Source organism: Cucurbita moschata, unplaced genomic scaffold (genome assembly GCF_002738365.1).
Source record: "Cucurbita moschata cultivar Rifu unplaced genomic scaffold, Cmos_1.0 Cmo_Scf00053, whole genome shotgun sequence".
In the NCBI taxonomy this organism is placed as follows: Eukaryota; Viridiplantae; Streptophyta; class Magnoliopsida; order Cucurbitales; family Cucurbitaceae; genus Cucurbita; species Cucurbita moschata.
Genome location: NW_019268569.1, coordinates 463,206 through 481,215, shown reverse-complemented (window position 1 = coordinate 481,215; position 18,010 = coordinate 463,206). Strand labels below are relative to the sequence as shown.

Below are 18,010 nucleotides of genomic sequence, written 5' to 3'. Positions count from 1 at the left end.
TTTCCACAATGGTATGATATTGTCCACTTTAAGCATAATCTCTCATAGCTTTGGTTTGAGCTTTCCCAAAAGGCCTCGTAGCAATGGAGAGAGTTCTTTGATTATAAACCCATGATCATTCCTAGAGTAGTAGATATGGGAATTTCATGACTAAATATGTGTAATTTTTGAAACCCTCTAACCCCTTTGTTCATAGTCAAAAAGCTACCTATCTCCTCCCTCCTTTTTTATTTTGTTATTATTATTTGGGATGAAAATGTATTAGCGTACAATATATGCATTCTATAAAATGTCTCTTTCGGTTCTAAAGAGATTCGACATCTTTTTCAAAAAGAGAGAGGAGAAGAGTGTTGAAGTACGAGAATTGACAAATTTGAAGAATTATGGATTCCTCACCATCATTTGGTCAAGGATTGTGTAACTCTATGAAGTTATATTGATTAAAACTCTAAGTTTAGAATTTCATTCTTAAAACGAGAAGTTACTGGAGTGACTCAATTTATACTATCCATTACATTTTTAGTGATTGTTAGTTAAATCAACGAACTACATGTGAATCAATCCTTTTATAATTGTATTAAAAAGAAAAAACGAGGAGAAAACGAAGCTAAATACGTGATAGTTAGAATCTTTGTTGTGTCTCTTGTATTAAAGCAAGGCAAGCACTTACCAACATTGACAACCTATGCCAAAAAAAAACGCTACCCAACCTAAACAACAAGTTTGAAGCTCAAAAATAGTTTTCTAAAGCAAGGATTAAAAATAAAACGTCTATCATAAAACTTTTTCTTGGGCTCTACTTTTCAATTCGAGCAAGGTTGGATGTGTAATACTTCTCTACACACGACTCATGCAGACACATGGACCCACCAGGGAGGTCGTATACGTACCTCCTCGACTTGACTACGTGCTAGCGCACATTCACATTGTTGAAAACCATAGAGGGAAAGAAACGTGTATAATATCATAGTGTATGTGTCCTGGAGAAGTATCATAATGCTTGTGACAGACAAAATACATGAGATCCCATAGTTTTAAATCATGGTACATACTTATGTTGAAAACCATACTGTCATTCTTTTTATGACATAATGTTCCTATGAGACATGCATACTTATATTTGACATATCTTTCATGGTTGACATACATGGCTTATAAATGTTTAGTAGGCATAGCGTGAACATGCTAACCTAATATATGTAGCGTGACATATGGAAGTACATGCATCATACAACATTTATTTCATACTATAGCATAATCATAACATTACATTGCATCATAAAAAATATGATAAGTATAAGGATAATAAGGTACATGTCATTCATATAACACACAAGTCATCCAACCAAGCTCGTGAGTATCCAATAGTAAAACCACTTAATTGGTTGGCCTAAGTCAGAACCACTATACTTCCTTAATGCTAGCTTGAAGCTACTCCTTGAAATCCAATTATACCTACGGCAACCTCATATTATAGAAATTGGCTCATCTAATTGCATGAATTGAGTTCATTAATGTAAAAAAAAAAAAAAAGTAAGAGAGATTCCAAATTGATAGAAAAGGGTCTCAAACATTCAATAGGGTCCAAAATAGAAAATTCGAGTAGAATACGCCAAAGGGAGTTGTGGTAGTGTGTTGAGTCGAGTTGAAGCTAGAGAGGCGTGCGAGTTATGGGTCACGATTTAGATCAAGTAAGCGGGTCATTCATGGGTCACAAATCAGGTGCGCGTGAGTCGTGGTTTGGGCCGAGTCAGGTTAATGGCACGTCAGGCGTGTGGGTTGGGGTTGGGTTATGGGCCGCGTGCTAGGTTTGGAAATGCTAACACAACATGACCTAGCCATGTGCGCCGTGCATGTATTCTTCACCTAGTGCGCACTTGGGACTCCCTCCAAGCGTGTGAGGAGCCTTTGTTTTTTTTTTCTTTTCCTCTCATTTGATCTCCATTTGTCATTTTTTCTATCCCAATTTCAATTTTATCCCTCTCATAACTCGAATTAGGAAACCAAAGAAATTTAAAAAAATTTGGAGCTCTTAACATATAGAAAAACTTGCTTGGAAAGGCATGCGTCATCTATATACTAAGTAGTCACATGGACTTTAAACAAGTAATACTGGTAGGAATCACTAGAACGTGCTAACATTGGACATTTCTTACCGTAGATGGTTAGAAAATGCATGTGAAGGACTTTGGAATGGCATTTTGAATAATAATATATTGTATGTATGTCATGGAAAATTACGGATATGCCTCTAGGATGAGATTTTCGAGAAGCATGTAGTTTTGTTTCTTTTATGCAAAGCTAGAAAGAATATGCATGACTAGAATACGAGTTGGGTAATATAGACGAGTAAACTATGTATGATGTAAGAAATTATAAATTTCCCTATGAAGAGATTTTTAATGAATGCTGATTTAAATTCTTTTCTGTGTTAGAAAGAAGGATGAGTTATTGTGATATGTGCTTCTAGAAATCGATGAATCCGTGTTGAGTTTGTTTGTTTATATTAATGTTTTAGTGCTTTTAAGTGATTGATAGGATATCTCCCTAATAAGCTAACCTGATGCTGTAGGTGATTGATATCTCCTTAGTAAAGCATGCACAAGAGAACAAAGCTAAGAGTAGGGCGCTAGTGTTAGAGTTGTTGCGAGTTGACCTAGATCATTACATTTCTAGTAGATCCAACACCCCAGGACCATGAACAACGATTAGAGGTTTAGGCTTGTGTGCACTCAAAGAATGGATTAGCTCAAGTAGTTAGCTTTAAGCGTCCTAGAATCTACAACATCCAAGAATGACCAAGGTAGCTCTCCTGGTCATTAACAGTATGTACAATGTCATCAGTACGTCCATTAGTAACTCTCCAAGCTGTTAGCCGTTTGCCTGAGGTTACACGTATGACCTATAAGGGACTACCATGAAGCCATTCAACCCTCGTGTCTTCCAACTCTATGTGGTCACTTATCATGCTTTGACAAGATCACAATTAAGGAATAGTTGAAGACTCCTTAGCTGTGCCCTGATTGGTGCATATACGTCATACTAAGTCCAAAGATATAAATGTGGTCCTCATCACTAATGATAGGTCTCTCATTAAAGATTAACCACTAATCTTTTCGTTGTACCACAATCGTATAATCATATGCAATCAATCAGTGCAATAACACCCTAATTAAACTCACGTTTTGTTCAACCGCTAATCAATAATTCATAATTACTGTACTTATCATAAAATGCTACCAATCAACATTTCCGCCAATAAAATCACATTTTAATCATATTATTACTTAAACATGCTTTGGTTGCTGTTTATCACCTGTGGAGGATGTACTTAACCGCTCATTTTACTTTCTAGAAAGTTAACATATACCATTGAAGTTTGTTTGCATAATTTTGACGTGTCCACTGAATTGAGATTTTACAGGACTTCCATTCTTAGATAGATAGATAAAGAGATTGAATCATAACATCGAGGACATGTTAAGGACTGGTGCTACAGACATTGCATGCAGCTGGGACGAGCATCTACACATTATGGATTTCACTACGACAATAACTATCAGGCAACTATTTAATTAGATTTATTTAAAGCAATATATGGACAAAGACAATTGTCCTCTACATTCTAAGAAGAAGTTTGCAAACATTAGTTATTATTTGAACAAAGTAGTGTAAAATATCAAGTTTAGGATGCAAACTACTTAGAGACAACAAAAGAACTACAGAGACTGAAGTAAGAAGGACGTTGAGTTTGTCGTGGTTGTTAATGTTTTCTTGTATCTTCGGGCATTTTGGTCATTTTACCCTCTAATTTTTGGTTTAATATTTAAGTGTGTTCCAATAACTTTCAAACTTCACCGAATCAATCATCATACAATAAGATTTTACAAAATTTCATAGCATTTGGAGATCATTTAGATCATGAACCGTAAATAAGTTACCTTAAAGACATTAGGGTCATTTTACATAATTACCTGATTTAGCTACTCAACCTTGTCTAATGACTACCAAATTTCATATATACTTAACATGTCATAGTATGCTTAGCATTAAAATTTCATAGGCAGCAGAGTTCATTTAGTGGGCCATTTTAATGTTACTTAAATCCCGATCAAATCGATTAGTTTAAAGCCTTAACTCTCGGTTCTTGGTGTTTTTCTTTTATATTTCCTTAATTCATACTTGGTTAATAGTCATACTGAAATTCAAGCAATTGCTACGTGTATTTCTTAATAAAAGTCTAAAGTGGCTACTTACCTCATCATCGATGTTCGGGACCTTTGTTCTCAAGGTTCCAGTATCCAAATTACTTCAAAGTTTGTTTGACAGATTCTTTAGAGTGTCTAGTTTCTGGAACCATAAAGTTTTTCATGAGAAACTGTTTGAAAGAGGGTTAAATTGAGAAAAACTAAGGGAGAGACGGTTTTGGGTTGACATGATTGGTTCAACTTTCTTCCTCTGGAAGGGAAGAAGACATGTGAGGTAGTATCTTCGTCACCTGAAACCTCGCCTCTTTATCTCCGTTTATTGTGTTTTCCTCTCGATTTCTTCATGAAACTTAAAGATGGTGTTACAAGGAAGAGTTAGGGATTGATTTCATACCTTCTCGTGGATCGTAGCTTAAGTTATTCACCTCCAAAGTTCATCAAAAAGCTCTCGGAGTTCAAACTAGAGAACTTATTGGGCAGCCATTTGTAGAGGTTTTCATTCATGGAATCTCTACCTTATCCTTCTCTCTAGTTAAAGTAATTGTTTAATTTTGAGAAATTATCTTAGTTGTTTGGGGTCTCTTTTTAGGTTTGTCGTTTGTAGGTTATCCTTACTAGTAGCTTTATGGTTCCTAAGAGTCTAAGTCCTTTGAAGGAAGCTACTTATGTTAGCATTTTACAGGAATTTCGATGTGGAATACTTAAGTCATAAAGTAAATGGTTAGAGGTGTACCTGAGGCTATTGGCCTCTTTGGTCCTAGTAGATGCTTAAGAAATTCACCAGAAAACATTAGGATTTGAGGAGAAAAGCACCTCAGATGGTGGAGAGCTTCCATTTTAGTGCAAAATTCTTCCTCCATAGTAGATTTTAGCTCATAATTCTTGTTACTACAAACTCGAGAGAAGATTTAGAGCAACTCTCGTGAAAGAATCGAGGGTTGAGAAGGGTTGGAAGTCGAGATCCTATATGTATTATTCTTTTCCATTATAGTTTGAAATCGGAAATTGTTTTTATGGGATTGATAATTATTTAATATTTTCAGAAATTAACGCCAGTAGAAAATGTGAAAATTTAGAAATAACTTATTTATTATTATTATTATAAATGTCTCATTAAAACTCTATTTAACACCGTAAAAAGACTACAAAGATTAATGAGTTAAAATCGAAACTATAAAACATACCGAAACGAAACACGATTGTGAAAGCATAGGAGCAAACAAAAGGTACATATTTAACCTTAAACCCCAGCCAATCAATCAGGTGCACTCCATCTCTTTTTTGGGGGACCATGGTTGGGAAGCAACAAGAGCAGTCTTCTTGGCAAGATTTGGGCCGCTCCATACGGCCCATATCCTATATGGGCTGGCTCCGATTGGGCTCATCTGAATTGGACCCGTCAGGGAGTGGGCCCCAACATTCAACTTTGTTGAATTCTGGAATTTTGGAATGGAAATAAACCCAGACTAAAGTGTCCTGTAATTTAAGTTATTTAGGCCATTGCCACTTTGATTTTCGATTTGATTTCTTCTTTTCATTTAATTTAAGATCTAATTGAAGATTTTGGAGGAATTTGAGTTAGTAGCCATTCAGATTAGTTCGGATCGACTAAGCATGTATGAGTAAGTTAGAAATAGGTCGATAGATACAAATAAGCATGATTTAGATCATGAATCATGTAGCTCAATTATGTATGATTGAATTTTATGTTGTATTTGTTGGGACTAAAGTTTGCTTACATACCCACATGAATATATGATCTAGGGACGTTCCTCAACTTTCTACCATTAAATGGGTGAAATAAGCCTCCTTTTTTCCAGTTTAGTAATGAGAATGATGTGATAGATAGAGATGAATGCAAGACTATGCGACCGAATTCCATCTTTAGAATCTATGAGTTGAGCCGTGAGATAGTTGAAGATTTAGGGTATACCAATTTGTCTCATGAACCATATTGAGTAGCTTACACCATGATGGATGCACCATCAAGAGAGGGTTAGGGGATTTACTAACTCAATCTTTATCGTGAACTCGTCTCAATTGATAAAAATATGCATGGTATTGCCAACTTATAGGGTCACTCCCGTATGATTTACTTTAAGATTTGGAGACCGTAAATTGTAGTCCTAAGGAGTTAGTATGGATATGGTTATATCTTGAGATCAAAATATGTGCCACATATAAAACTCATGTGGGGTGGTTAGGTGATCTTCGACTATGAATTTGCCTATTATGGCAAGGAACCACATAAGTATCCTAGACTTTTAAGATATATCCCGTGCGATATTGAGTGGTCCTGGTAGCTTTCTAAATCTCATAACATATGAGTTGATGTGTATATTGTTAGATGTGTATATTGTTAGGTTATAGAGTCTCATGTTTATTATATCTTAAGCTTATATATAGTAAATTGTCATAAATAGTAAAAGTTTATATATAAAGCTATATATATATAGTAAACCAAAACAATAGGTATATTCTAAAGATGTACTTGTATCCTCTTTATTATCTGTAATTGTACATACTATATGTCGTGAATATAAAACTCTAGTCCCCATGGAGTTTATAAATCCTGGTGTTACTACTTATATTTCTCTTTGTGTTTTCTCTTTTTTATTCTTCGTGTTCTTCATCTAGATCAAGTGGGTGAATTATGCCATCCTAGCAACTAGTATCAAAGACAGGACAGATTCACCATGATCTATGAAGATAGAAAGCTTTAAGATTGGAATCAAGAAGTTTGATGGATCTGATTTCCGTTTCTAAAATATTTGGATTCACAATTATTTGTACTAGAAATATTTTCACGAATTCTTGTCCAAAGTGAAGTTAGATTACACAACCATAGAGCAGTAGAAGCTTAAGGATTGGAAAGCTCTAGGGTTAATCCGATTGGTGTTGTCTATAAATGTGGCCTTAAACATTGTCAAGAAGATAGCAACATTCGAGCTGTTGATTGCAATGTTGAATGTGTACGAAAAATCAATAGTAATGATTGAGATATATTTCATGCATAGACTGTTCAATTTACAGACGTGTAAAGATAGATTTGTTGCAAAACATATAAATAAACTCAATATAATTGTAAGTCAACTAAGTTATATGGAATTAACTTTGAAGATAAAATTAAAGTATTGATTTTGATGTCATCTTTACCCGAGTCTTGGGATACCCTTGTTGATGCAATCAATAGTTCTCGAAGATGTGAGAAACTAAAGGTTGGTAAAATCTAAGATGTAGTTATGAACGAGAGAATTCTTAAACAAAAAATTAGTTATTCATCAACTAGTTCTCTAAGTGTTGACAGAAGGTAAAGAAGTAAATTGACCCAAACAATAATAGTCATAAAAAAAAAAACAACCTAAGAAAATCTTGGAACAGACTAAATATAACATATCAAAATTGGGGGAAAAATGCAAGAAAAAATAGAATGACAAATTAATAGATGAAAATGATTCCATAAATTCAATAGAAGAAAATCTTTTCATTTGTTTGGGAGCAAAGAAAATGTTTCAAAATTTCAAATCTAAAAATTTCTAAGAACATGTCTTCATACCACTCCAATAAAAAAAAAAAAAAAAAAATTAGTAAACATTGAAAGATATATTCTATTGTCTCAAGAAGAATTTGGTCTCTAAGGGTCAGTTGAATAGTACAAATTATGCAGCAAAATTTGAGAAGGGTTTGTAGAAGATTGTAAAATGTGCTATGGTGGTAACACGACACAAAATCTGGAACTTTATATAACATTGTTATCACGACCCAAATTTCACTAGCCTCAACTTACTAAAAACTTGAAAAATAGAAGGTAAAATTTATCACGATTAAAATAAAACATAAATAGATTTTATTTATAAATCCAAATTAAAGTTTGAATATATCGGGTCCGATAAATAAAGCAATTTAAAATATTAACACTTAAAATATTGTGTGGTTCTACACGTGCTCTAGATCTGTGTCCATCCTCAACCATCTTCTTGTCACTCAGTAAGTAGTCTATTTTTAGGCTCTTTATCGTATCCTTAACTTGTGTGTTAGTATTCTTGACCTGAGAAATTACGTCTTTAGGGTTCGCTCTTAAACTCTGAGTACTTGTCATGATCTAGCTGAAGGAACTTAGTCTAGGGATCTGAGTTCTTAATCTTGGTTACGATCTAAGGACCTTAGTTCTAAGGTTTTAGGTTCTTATTTCCAAGAACTTGGATCTTGATTCTTGAGCTTGACCTTAGTCTTGTTCTTAGTTATTTTCTTAGTTCTTATTCGATCCTTGTCCTAAATTCTTGTCCTTGTTTCTTATTTTGTTACATAAGAAACTTCTTCTAGGATTTGTGGTACGAGATATGAATCTTATGTCAAGGCTTCAGACATTCCAAGAGATACAGTCTTAACCTATGTCGAAGGCTTCATATGTTTCTTGTGATATAGTCTAAAACCTACACCTAAGACTTCGTACATTCTAAGCGATGTAGTCTGAACTAAAGATACAGTCTTAAACATGTTCTAATTACTTTAAAACTTTACCATGTTCTTGATCATCCTGAAATAAAGTTGACTATAAATTTCATGATATTTAGATGTTATTTAGGTCTTGAACTAAAGATAAATCATCATAAGGGTATTTTAGTCATTTTGCATTTGATCACCAAATTTTATATATATCTTTAATATATCATTTTACACTCAACTTTAAAATTTTACGCGCAGCGGAGTTCATTTAGTAGATTATTTTAACATTACTTGATTCTCGAGCAAAATGCTCAGTTTAGGTCTTTAACTCTCGGTTCTTGACTAACTTCTTCCATATTCCTCTAAAAATTACTTAACTTAAGACTCATATTTTATTCCAACAATTTCTGCCTGTATTTATTAACAAAAATTTAAGATGGCTACTTATCTCATTATTGATGTTTAGTTCCTCGATTCCCGGAGCTTCCAGTATCTAAATTACTCCAAAATTTCTTTGGTAGATCCAGTCTACTTTCTTGAACCATCAATAATTTCATGAGACCAATCTGAATTAGATTAAACTTAAGAAAAACTAAGGGAGGGTCGAGTTTGAAGTTGGTGTGGCTAGTTCAATTGAATCATCCACGTTATCAACTTCTTTCCCAAAACAAAAGAAGAAGACTCGATGGCCATTACCAAATTACTCTGAAACTCAGCTTGCACGGGCTTCTACATTGGTTATCTGGCCTCGATTTCTTTAAAGAACTTAAAGATGGTGAATCAAGTTCTTGTAAGACTGCTTGAGTTGACTAGTACTATGTAGAGACATTGGGATGCTACTCTTAATTGTGAACTTACCTCGATTGGTGAGGATCTACTTGGTACGTAGAAATGTAATGTTACCCACTTTGAGCACATGGTGTTGGGAGAGAGTCCCACATTGGCTAATTTAGGAAATGATCATGAGTTTATAAGTTAAAATACATTTCCACTGGTATGAGACCTTTTGGGGAAACCCAAAGCAAAATCATAAAAGTGGACAGTATCATACCTTCATGAAGAGTCATGATTCCGAACATGGTATCAAAGCTAAAAATTGGGGAGCCTCGAATGTTGCCGTCAAAAAAGAACATATTTAAAAAGGAAGAAGGGCAAAATGGTAATAAGAGGAGTTAAATGAGGTTTGTAGGGAAAGGGCAACAGCTGTGTGGTTGCATGAAGGAAATAAATGCCATCACTCGCCACGTTATTAGAGCGAATAGAACAAAAACTCAAACATCTCGCTTCCATAACATTAATTTTTCAAAAATAAAAATAAAAATAAAAAAGCTACGCTTCCATAACATTAATTTTTCAAAAATAAAAATAAAAATAAAAAAGCTACCCTACGACTGGCACGTCCAAATCTTCGTTATATAAACCAAAGAAACAAAGATAAAAAATTGTAATGAAGGGATTTTATTTATTTATTTATTTTATTTATTTGTTTTTAATAAGCTATAAGGAACTTTAATTGTACATTATTATAGCTAATAATATAAGATTTGATTTTATAGTGTGAATTAACGCTCATATTTTTAGAATTTAGGCCATCCATATTAAACCTAAAACTCGCATTAATAAAATTATGAGTTCATTCAACACTCTTAAAATTAGGTATAAATTTAAATACTAATTAATATTCTTCCCAAACAAAATAGATACTTAATCAATTTTACCTAATTTATTTATTTTTTTTTTTTTTTATGAATATGTGTTTTAATGATTATTACAAATCTGATGTTAAAAAAAAAATTAAAAAAAAAAAAAAAACAAAAAAAATTGGAAGTTCTCCATTGTTCTTTCTTCCACAATGGAGTCTCCTGAACGTAACAGCGGGAGCACAAATGGAGAATCACAGCGCCCGTAAGTGATCATTTCTCTTCTCTGTCAACAACATTCGCAAACATTCGACACGAACCCACCATAAAATTTATTAACGAATAATACACTCCCAAACCGTCCTTTTGAAACTTTGATCCCCTGAATTCTCTCTACTCAACTTCCTACTTCATTCACAAATCCTTGCTTTCTCTGTAATTATGACCTGCATTTTGAAATTTCCTGGAGCGATCGGATCCTCCAGAACTTGAGGTATGATGCAATACGTGTTTATTGAATCTTTTGTTCGTTCTGGATTGCATTTGTGTGAAGTTTTGTGAATGCATTTCTAGGTTGCGTTGCTTTGTTTTTATCGGTTTGAATTGTCTAAACTGGAGTTTGTGAGTCTCTTCTTTTGGTAAATCCTCTGTTTTCAACAATGTCGGCTTCTCAAATGTTGGAAATTAATTTTAAGATCGATAGATTCGAGGGAAGTAGTGGAGGCGGTGACTGCCAGTTGATTATTCATCATCTCTTGAAATTTTGCACATCTTTATGCTTTGTTTTGTGAGTGAACCAGAAATAATTACGTATAAATTATTTCAATTCATTGGAATCAAAGTATAATGCTAAGATCAAGTGCTTTCTTGACGTAGTAAGTAACAATAGGAATATCCAAAACAGTCTGATTCTTTTGGTAGGTGAAAATTTGAAGTATTCCATGTTGATTTTAGATTTTTTAGATTTGTTATCTTTGTAAACGGATGAATTTAAACATAGGTGTTAGCAACAGGATTTGGAGTTTAGCTGTCTTTGTTATTGCTTTTCTAGTTAACACATCAATCTAATCACCTCAACAATTAGATGTATAACCTTTTTAACACAATGGGGTTCAATTTAGATATATATATATATATATATATGTTTTTCGTTATGAACAAGAAGATCACTGCTCCATTGAAATGGGATATCATCAATTTCCATTTCTATGGACCATACGGACAAACCGAAGATCTGATTGATTATTAAATTCTTTCAGATAACGATATGACCTCTTCATATAAGATCAATAACAGTTTGAGATTGTTTAAAATTTTCAGCGTCATTGAAATTTAAAATTTTGTCTCCCATTTTCAGGGATCGCTTGTTGTGAAAAGGGTCTAATAAACGCAAATAGTTTCATTGATCCATCAAGTGAGAGTTCTTCAAGAGTCATTATGGCTTGTACTTCAGTGGCTATTGGCAATTCTTCAGCCACTTCAATGACAAAAGACATCATCTTCAAAGAGTACAACGGGATTCGTCGTTCACACTCGAGCAAGGATATTCGAGAACGAACTTGCATCAAAAGATCTTATTCTGATAACCATATTTGTTACTCTGCAAACAAAATTCATGCTACTTCAACACAGCCAAAGCCAAAAAACAACAACAACAATAATAACTCTATGGGAATGAGGATTTTTCCTTTGAAATTTTCAGGGTCTTTTCTTCCTCATCCAATCAGATCCTTTTTGTTTGACATGGAGGAGACCTCGAAGGATCTGAGTAGTGAAGAGGAGGTGACAAGGAGAGCGAATTGGATTGAGAGATTGTTGGAGATTCGAAGGCACTGGCGGACGAAGCAGAAAAAAGGAGTTGAGAATGATATTTATGCACATCATGATGAAACTGGTGAGAGATTTTGTGGTGAAGAGGATGGTGGGTGTGAAGTGGATTATTATGACTCTGAGGATGAAGGAGAGTTTAGTTTTGATACTGAATCATTTGCAAGATTTTTAGTCAAGGTTCCATTGTCTGATACCAAGGTGTTTTCTCAGCTGGCTTTCCTGTCGAACATGGCCTACGTTATACCAGAAATAAAGGTACTCATTTGATTCAGAAAGGATCACACATTATTTTCTAAGAAAACAAGGTCATGAACATGCGGAGACGGTGATTATAATATGCCTAAAAAGCGGCTTACTCATTTAATTTATATGATTAGAGTCTGACTGGTGTCTATTGTGCTGAACAAGTGTTCGAGTATCGGAGTGTCGGGCATATGTCAAACATGGACATATTTGTGATGTCTTAGTCTTAGATTGCGATGTCTGTACTAAAAAGAAAGATTATAGTGACAAATGGGCATTTTGATATCCATTGAATTTGATTTATTTAATTACAGGCAGAGGAATTAGAACGATGTTGTGGCCTCAAATTCGTTACATCCTCGTTGCTCAAGAAAGCGAATGGTGCAGCCATTAATATGAAAGAAAAACAGGATCAGCATTCAACTTGTATATCTGATGAGGCCTTAAATGTTGCTGGAGTTGGTTCAGGGGAAGCCTTGCAGTTGGAGAGGACACAACAAATCCCCACAACTGTTGCTTATGAGATAGCTGCAACAGCTGCATCGTACATGCACTCAAGAGCCAAGAATCCTTCATCCCATCCTTTGGAACCACAAGAGAAAGGAGAGGGTACGAGTCGGGCATATAATCCCGAGGTTGCTGCTTATGTTGCAGCTTCAACAATGACTGCTGTTGTTGCTGCTGAGGAGGTGCAGAAACAGGAGACTGCAAAGGGCCTCCAATCTCTTCACTCTTCTCCTTGTGAATGGTTTGTTTGTGACGACATCCACAGCTCGACTCGTTACTTCATCATTCAGGTGTTTACTCCAATCCTTCTAACTAAAATATTTTTTGAAGTATAGCAACTAAATAGATAAAAGAATGAATGCTTGAGAACAAATAGGAACTTTTTAAAGAATAGTGAATGAATGCTTGAGAACAAATAGGAACTTTTTAAAGAATAGTGGGATTAATAGGCTCTACTTATAATTTAACCAGTTAGTTTGTGTGATATACAGGGGTCGGATTCGTTAGCATCTTGGCAAGCAAATCTTTTTTTCGAGCCCACGAAGTTCGAGGTAAAACAATAGCTTGAATGGCCTCTATTACTTGGCAAGTCAGAAAAAAGAAAAGTACATGTAGTTTTATAATTAAAAATGGACTTAATGTAGGGAAGTGATGTGCTTGTTCATAGAGGAATATATGAAGCTGCAAAGGGAATATACAAGCAATTCATACCAGAAATTATAGAGCATTTGAAAAAATATGGAACCCAAGCAAAGTTTCAGTTTACTGGTCATTCTCTTGGAGGCAGTCTTTCCCTTTTGGTGCACTTGATGCTACTGAAGAATGAGATTGTGAAGCCTTGTATGCTTCAACCAGTGGTCACTTTCGGTTCTCCATTTGTGTTCTGTGGTGGACACAAGATTCTAATTGAATTGGGTTTGGATGAAGACGATATCCGTTGCATCATAATGCACCGAGATATCGTTCCGAGGGCCTTCTCCTGCAACTATCCAAATCATGTCGCTGCTGTTCTGAAGCGCTTGAGTGGATCGTTTCGGTCACACTCTTGCCTCAACAAAAGTGTAAGCAATCTTAGGATATGCTTTCTATTAAAGTTGATCGAGTTTTTGGTTAAAGTATACAAAATATTGCTCATTTGTATTGTGAGATCCCACATCGGTTGGGGAGGAGAACGAAACACCCTTTACGAGGGTGTGGAAACCTCTCCCTGGTAGACGCGTTTTAACAACCTTGAGGGTAAGCCCGAAAGGAAAAGCCCAAAGAAAACAATATCTGCCCACGGTGGCTTTGGGCATTTACAATCTTGAACTTTGTGTTTATTATGCAGAAATTACTATATTCTCCATTGGGTAAGATATTCATATTGCAACCTGAAGAGATGTCATCTCCCCCTCATCCTATGCTCCCTGAGGGAAGTGCCCTCTATACTTTGGACAGCACCCAAAATGGATACTCCATAGGGCTCCTTAGGGCGTTCCTGAATTGCCCTCATCCACTTGAGACACTCAGTGACCCTACAGCTTATGGGTCAGAGGGTACAATTTTAAGGGACCATGACTCGAGTTTCTATCTGAAGGCCTTGAATGGGGTTCTTGACCAACACACGAAGATGCATACTGGCAAAGTCAGAAAGCAGAGGAAATTGTTATTGCCATTACTTACTTCGCCATCTCCAGAGTTATGGAGGCATGATGGAAATTTGGACAATAAGAATAGTTTGGTATCCAATGAGATAATGACAGGTGTTTAACACCATTTTCCATGTGCTTTGTAATCATCTTGTAAGTCACCTCTGTAAATGCATAAACGTACTTGAACTGGTTTGGTTTAACTTTAAATAAATAGGTTGGGACACTGAGTAGGCTAAATTTGCCCAAGTTCTTATAAATTTATTTGAAGAACTGTTTATATGCATGGTAAGAAAGAACATGAAAAACGTATAAAAACGAGTGGTCTGTTAGCTAAAACAAACTTGTATCAAGGGAGATATGACCAAAATACTATCTTCGTGTACGCGCAAGCTAACAAACTTGTATCAAGGGAGATATGACCAAAATACTATCTTCGTGTACGTACAGTTGCACCATATGATCAAGGATTGATCCTAACGCCTTAAAATTTTGCTAAGTTTATAAGAATGGTTGAAAATAACACGAAATAATGTAAAAAGTGAATAGTCATTTAGCTAAAACGAACTTGTATCAAGCAAGAGATAACTAAAATACGATTTTAATTTGCTCTCGATCATATAATACGATCTAGGTGATATTAGTTCGTATTGTACGATTGAATGTGTACTAAGATCATATTTTTTTCATACCTACTCTGGTACAAGTTTGTTTATTTCACATAGGTTTTCATGTTTTTTTCAACCATGCACGTAAAGGGTGCAAAGTTATAAATCATCACTATAAAATTTTTACGAATTTGTCAAGTGATCATCGATAGCGGAAATAGTGAATAGTTAATGTCGAGAAAGACCAAATAATATGCGACCTCCTTCACAGGATGCTTGTCATATTGTTTTGCATAGGCCTTCACAGTACAACATCTAAATAATTCGTGATGTCAATTAACAATGATCTATTATTAAGTTCTAACGCAAAATCGACTTTATGTTAATCTTAAAAAAAAAAAATGTCCAGCCGTTGAATTGGTAGCAAAATTGATTAAGATAATTACAAAAATATCCCTCTCATTAAATTGGTAGCAGATATCTTTTATAACTAGCTAGCTTCAAAAAATTGTTCTACCTTCAAATCCAACCATTGAATTGAGGTTAAATTTGATTAAGTTCAAGAAAACTAGAGGATATTTACATCCAACAACCCTTTGATTGGAGTAGATTTGTTCGGCGAACCTCCAAAATTTTGAAGTTTAAAATCAGCAGGATTTTAGAACAATCAAGATTGGTGCAAGTTTGTTCCGTAGAAAAAGAAGTAAAAACAGAACATAGTAAAAAGGAAGATTTGGTGAAGAGGTAACTCGGTAAATACACAAAAAGTTTAACAAAGAAAATACAGAATAAAGGAAGATTTGGTGACAAAATTAACAGAATAAATACAAAGAAACTAAAAGTTTAACCAAGAAAATACAGAAAAAAGGAAGATTTGGTGAAAAATTAGCAAAGTAAATATAAAGAGGAAAAAGGAAAATTGAAGAGAGTAAATATAGAATAAAAGGAGGAAAAAGCACAGATTTGAACAGAATTGAAAAAAAAATAGAGGACATAAGACAATGAAAGATATGAAATTGATTAATCTATCTCTGTCATTCAAACCATCTACTAAAATTGGCCAAACGTATTTAAAAGAACAAGAAATCAATATGTAACCATTTTGAGAGGAAAAAATAAGGACTAAAAAAATTGGCTAAAAAAATACTTGAATAAAAGGTGCAATTAATTAAATTATCTACCATTCAGAATATATAATCATTCAACAGCCTAAAAATTCACCTATAAATATGTAAGGAATATTCACAGAATTAATTCCAAAGTTACAATATTCCACAAAATATTTAAAAATTTTAAATTATCCAACTCTCTCTTCTATTCTTAATTCCTACCAAAGAAAAATAGATCTTGAAAGTTAGTACGATTTTAAGATTGTTTGGATAAAGCATAGTGTAACTTCAAATATCTTACTTACCTTGAAAAATAATTATTCTTGCATCATGTTCGTGGAACTTCAAGGTTTTAAATCATCTGAAAATTAAAATATAAATTGTGATATAACAATACAAAATACGTCCTAACAAATAGACAATAAATAGATTTGGAGTTACCTGTCTCAATCTTAGAACAAATCTCCAAATCTTCAAGTTGTTGAGGAATATCTAATGATACTGATTTTCTACCGATCCAATTTTGTGTACATATTAGAGCTTCCACTATTTTAGGTGTCAAAGAACTCCTAAAAGAATCAAGAATCCTCCCACCCGTACTAAATGCTGATTCAGAAGATACAGTCGACACTAGAACGGCCAAAACATCTTGGGCAATTTTCGATAAAACTCTATACTTAAACTCATTTGCTTTCCACCATGCCAAAACATCAAAATTATCATCACGTTCTTCACTAGGGTCAGATAAATATCGATCCACATCATTCTTTAACTCGAGTGAATGTTGCTCTTCTATTCTTCGTTTGTATCTTGATAATACTAATATTGAACCACTCAAATTCTCTTCATCAATTGTGTCCATCTCCATACTCATGGACTTAGAAGTGAGTCTTGATTCTGATGATGATCTTGAGCATTATCATAAAACTTTAGTAATCACACAAACGAATTAAATAATTCTTTATGCCATCCACTATCACTTTAGCCATAGCATCTTCATAAATATTCGAAAAGCAAAATGATATGTAATCCAATTTGTAACGAGGATCGAGCACCACTGCTATGAATATCAACTTATTAATTCTTTCCACTGAGCCCCTGTATTTGTCATACTTAACTTTCATATTTAAACTCATGTTACTTAAAACAGAGTTCACATTTGTACTCCACTAAATTAAAAGTTCTCGAATACCCCAAGGTTCACGAAAATAAGAATTAGAAGTCACATATAAAGAACCACTTATTTTCACAGTGACATCATAGAAAACCTTCAAAAACTTTACAAACACTGCAACATTTTTCCAATCATCAATGGTTGGTGGCCCTATTCTTTTGTTTCCATGATCCCCTCTTTGAAATAATCAACTTAATCTAATTCTTCCTTCTCTAATACTTTGAAAGCTTTTTCAAATTTCAAGGCATGATCAAGCATCAAATAAGTGAAATTTCATCAAGTCGCCACATCCAAACAAACAAGTGCTTTACATTTAATTTTTTCTTGTTCAACACGATCTTTAAATTTTGTCAATCTCTTGGGGGATGATCTAACATACCTTATGTCATTGCGAACACTAGAAATAGAGTCATGCATTTCTTTAAGCCCTTCATTCACAATCAAATTAATTATGTGAGCATAACACCTCATGTGTAATATTTCTCCATCTAAGACAAGTGAATTCCAACTTTTAAGCCTTTTCATAATATATGAGATAGCTATATCATTGGAACTTGCATTATCAACTGTGATAGAGAAAACCTTATCGATTCTCCATTCCAATAAACAACCCTCAA

General features: G+C 34.2%; 1 protein-coding gene across 2 annotated transcripts; it reads left to right on the top strand.

The window, feature by feature from the left end:
- Window positions 1–10,466: 10,466 nt before the first annotated feature.
- LOC111436294 lies at window positions 10,467–14,766 on the top strand. Of its 2 annotated transcripts, none has more exons than XM_023074023.1 (6): window positions 10,467–10,559; window positions 11,652–12,379; window positions 12,682–13,164; window positions 13,366–13,425; window positions 13,519–13,935; window positions 14,202–14,766. In XM_023074023.1, exons 1-6 carry the CDS (start codon window positions 10,541–10,543, stop codon window positions 14,622–14,624), a joined length of 2,130 nt encoding a protein of 709 aa, XP_022929791.1. In that variant the 5' UTR covers window positions 10,467–10,540; the 3' UTR covers window positions 14,625–14,766. The 2 variants fall into 2 exon arrangements, with proteins under 2 accessions (XP_022929791.1, XP_022929792.1); XM_023074024.1 differs by having other exon boundaries at window positions 10,467–10,787.
- The last annotated feature ends 3,244 nt before the right edge of the window (window positions 14,767–18,010 follow it).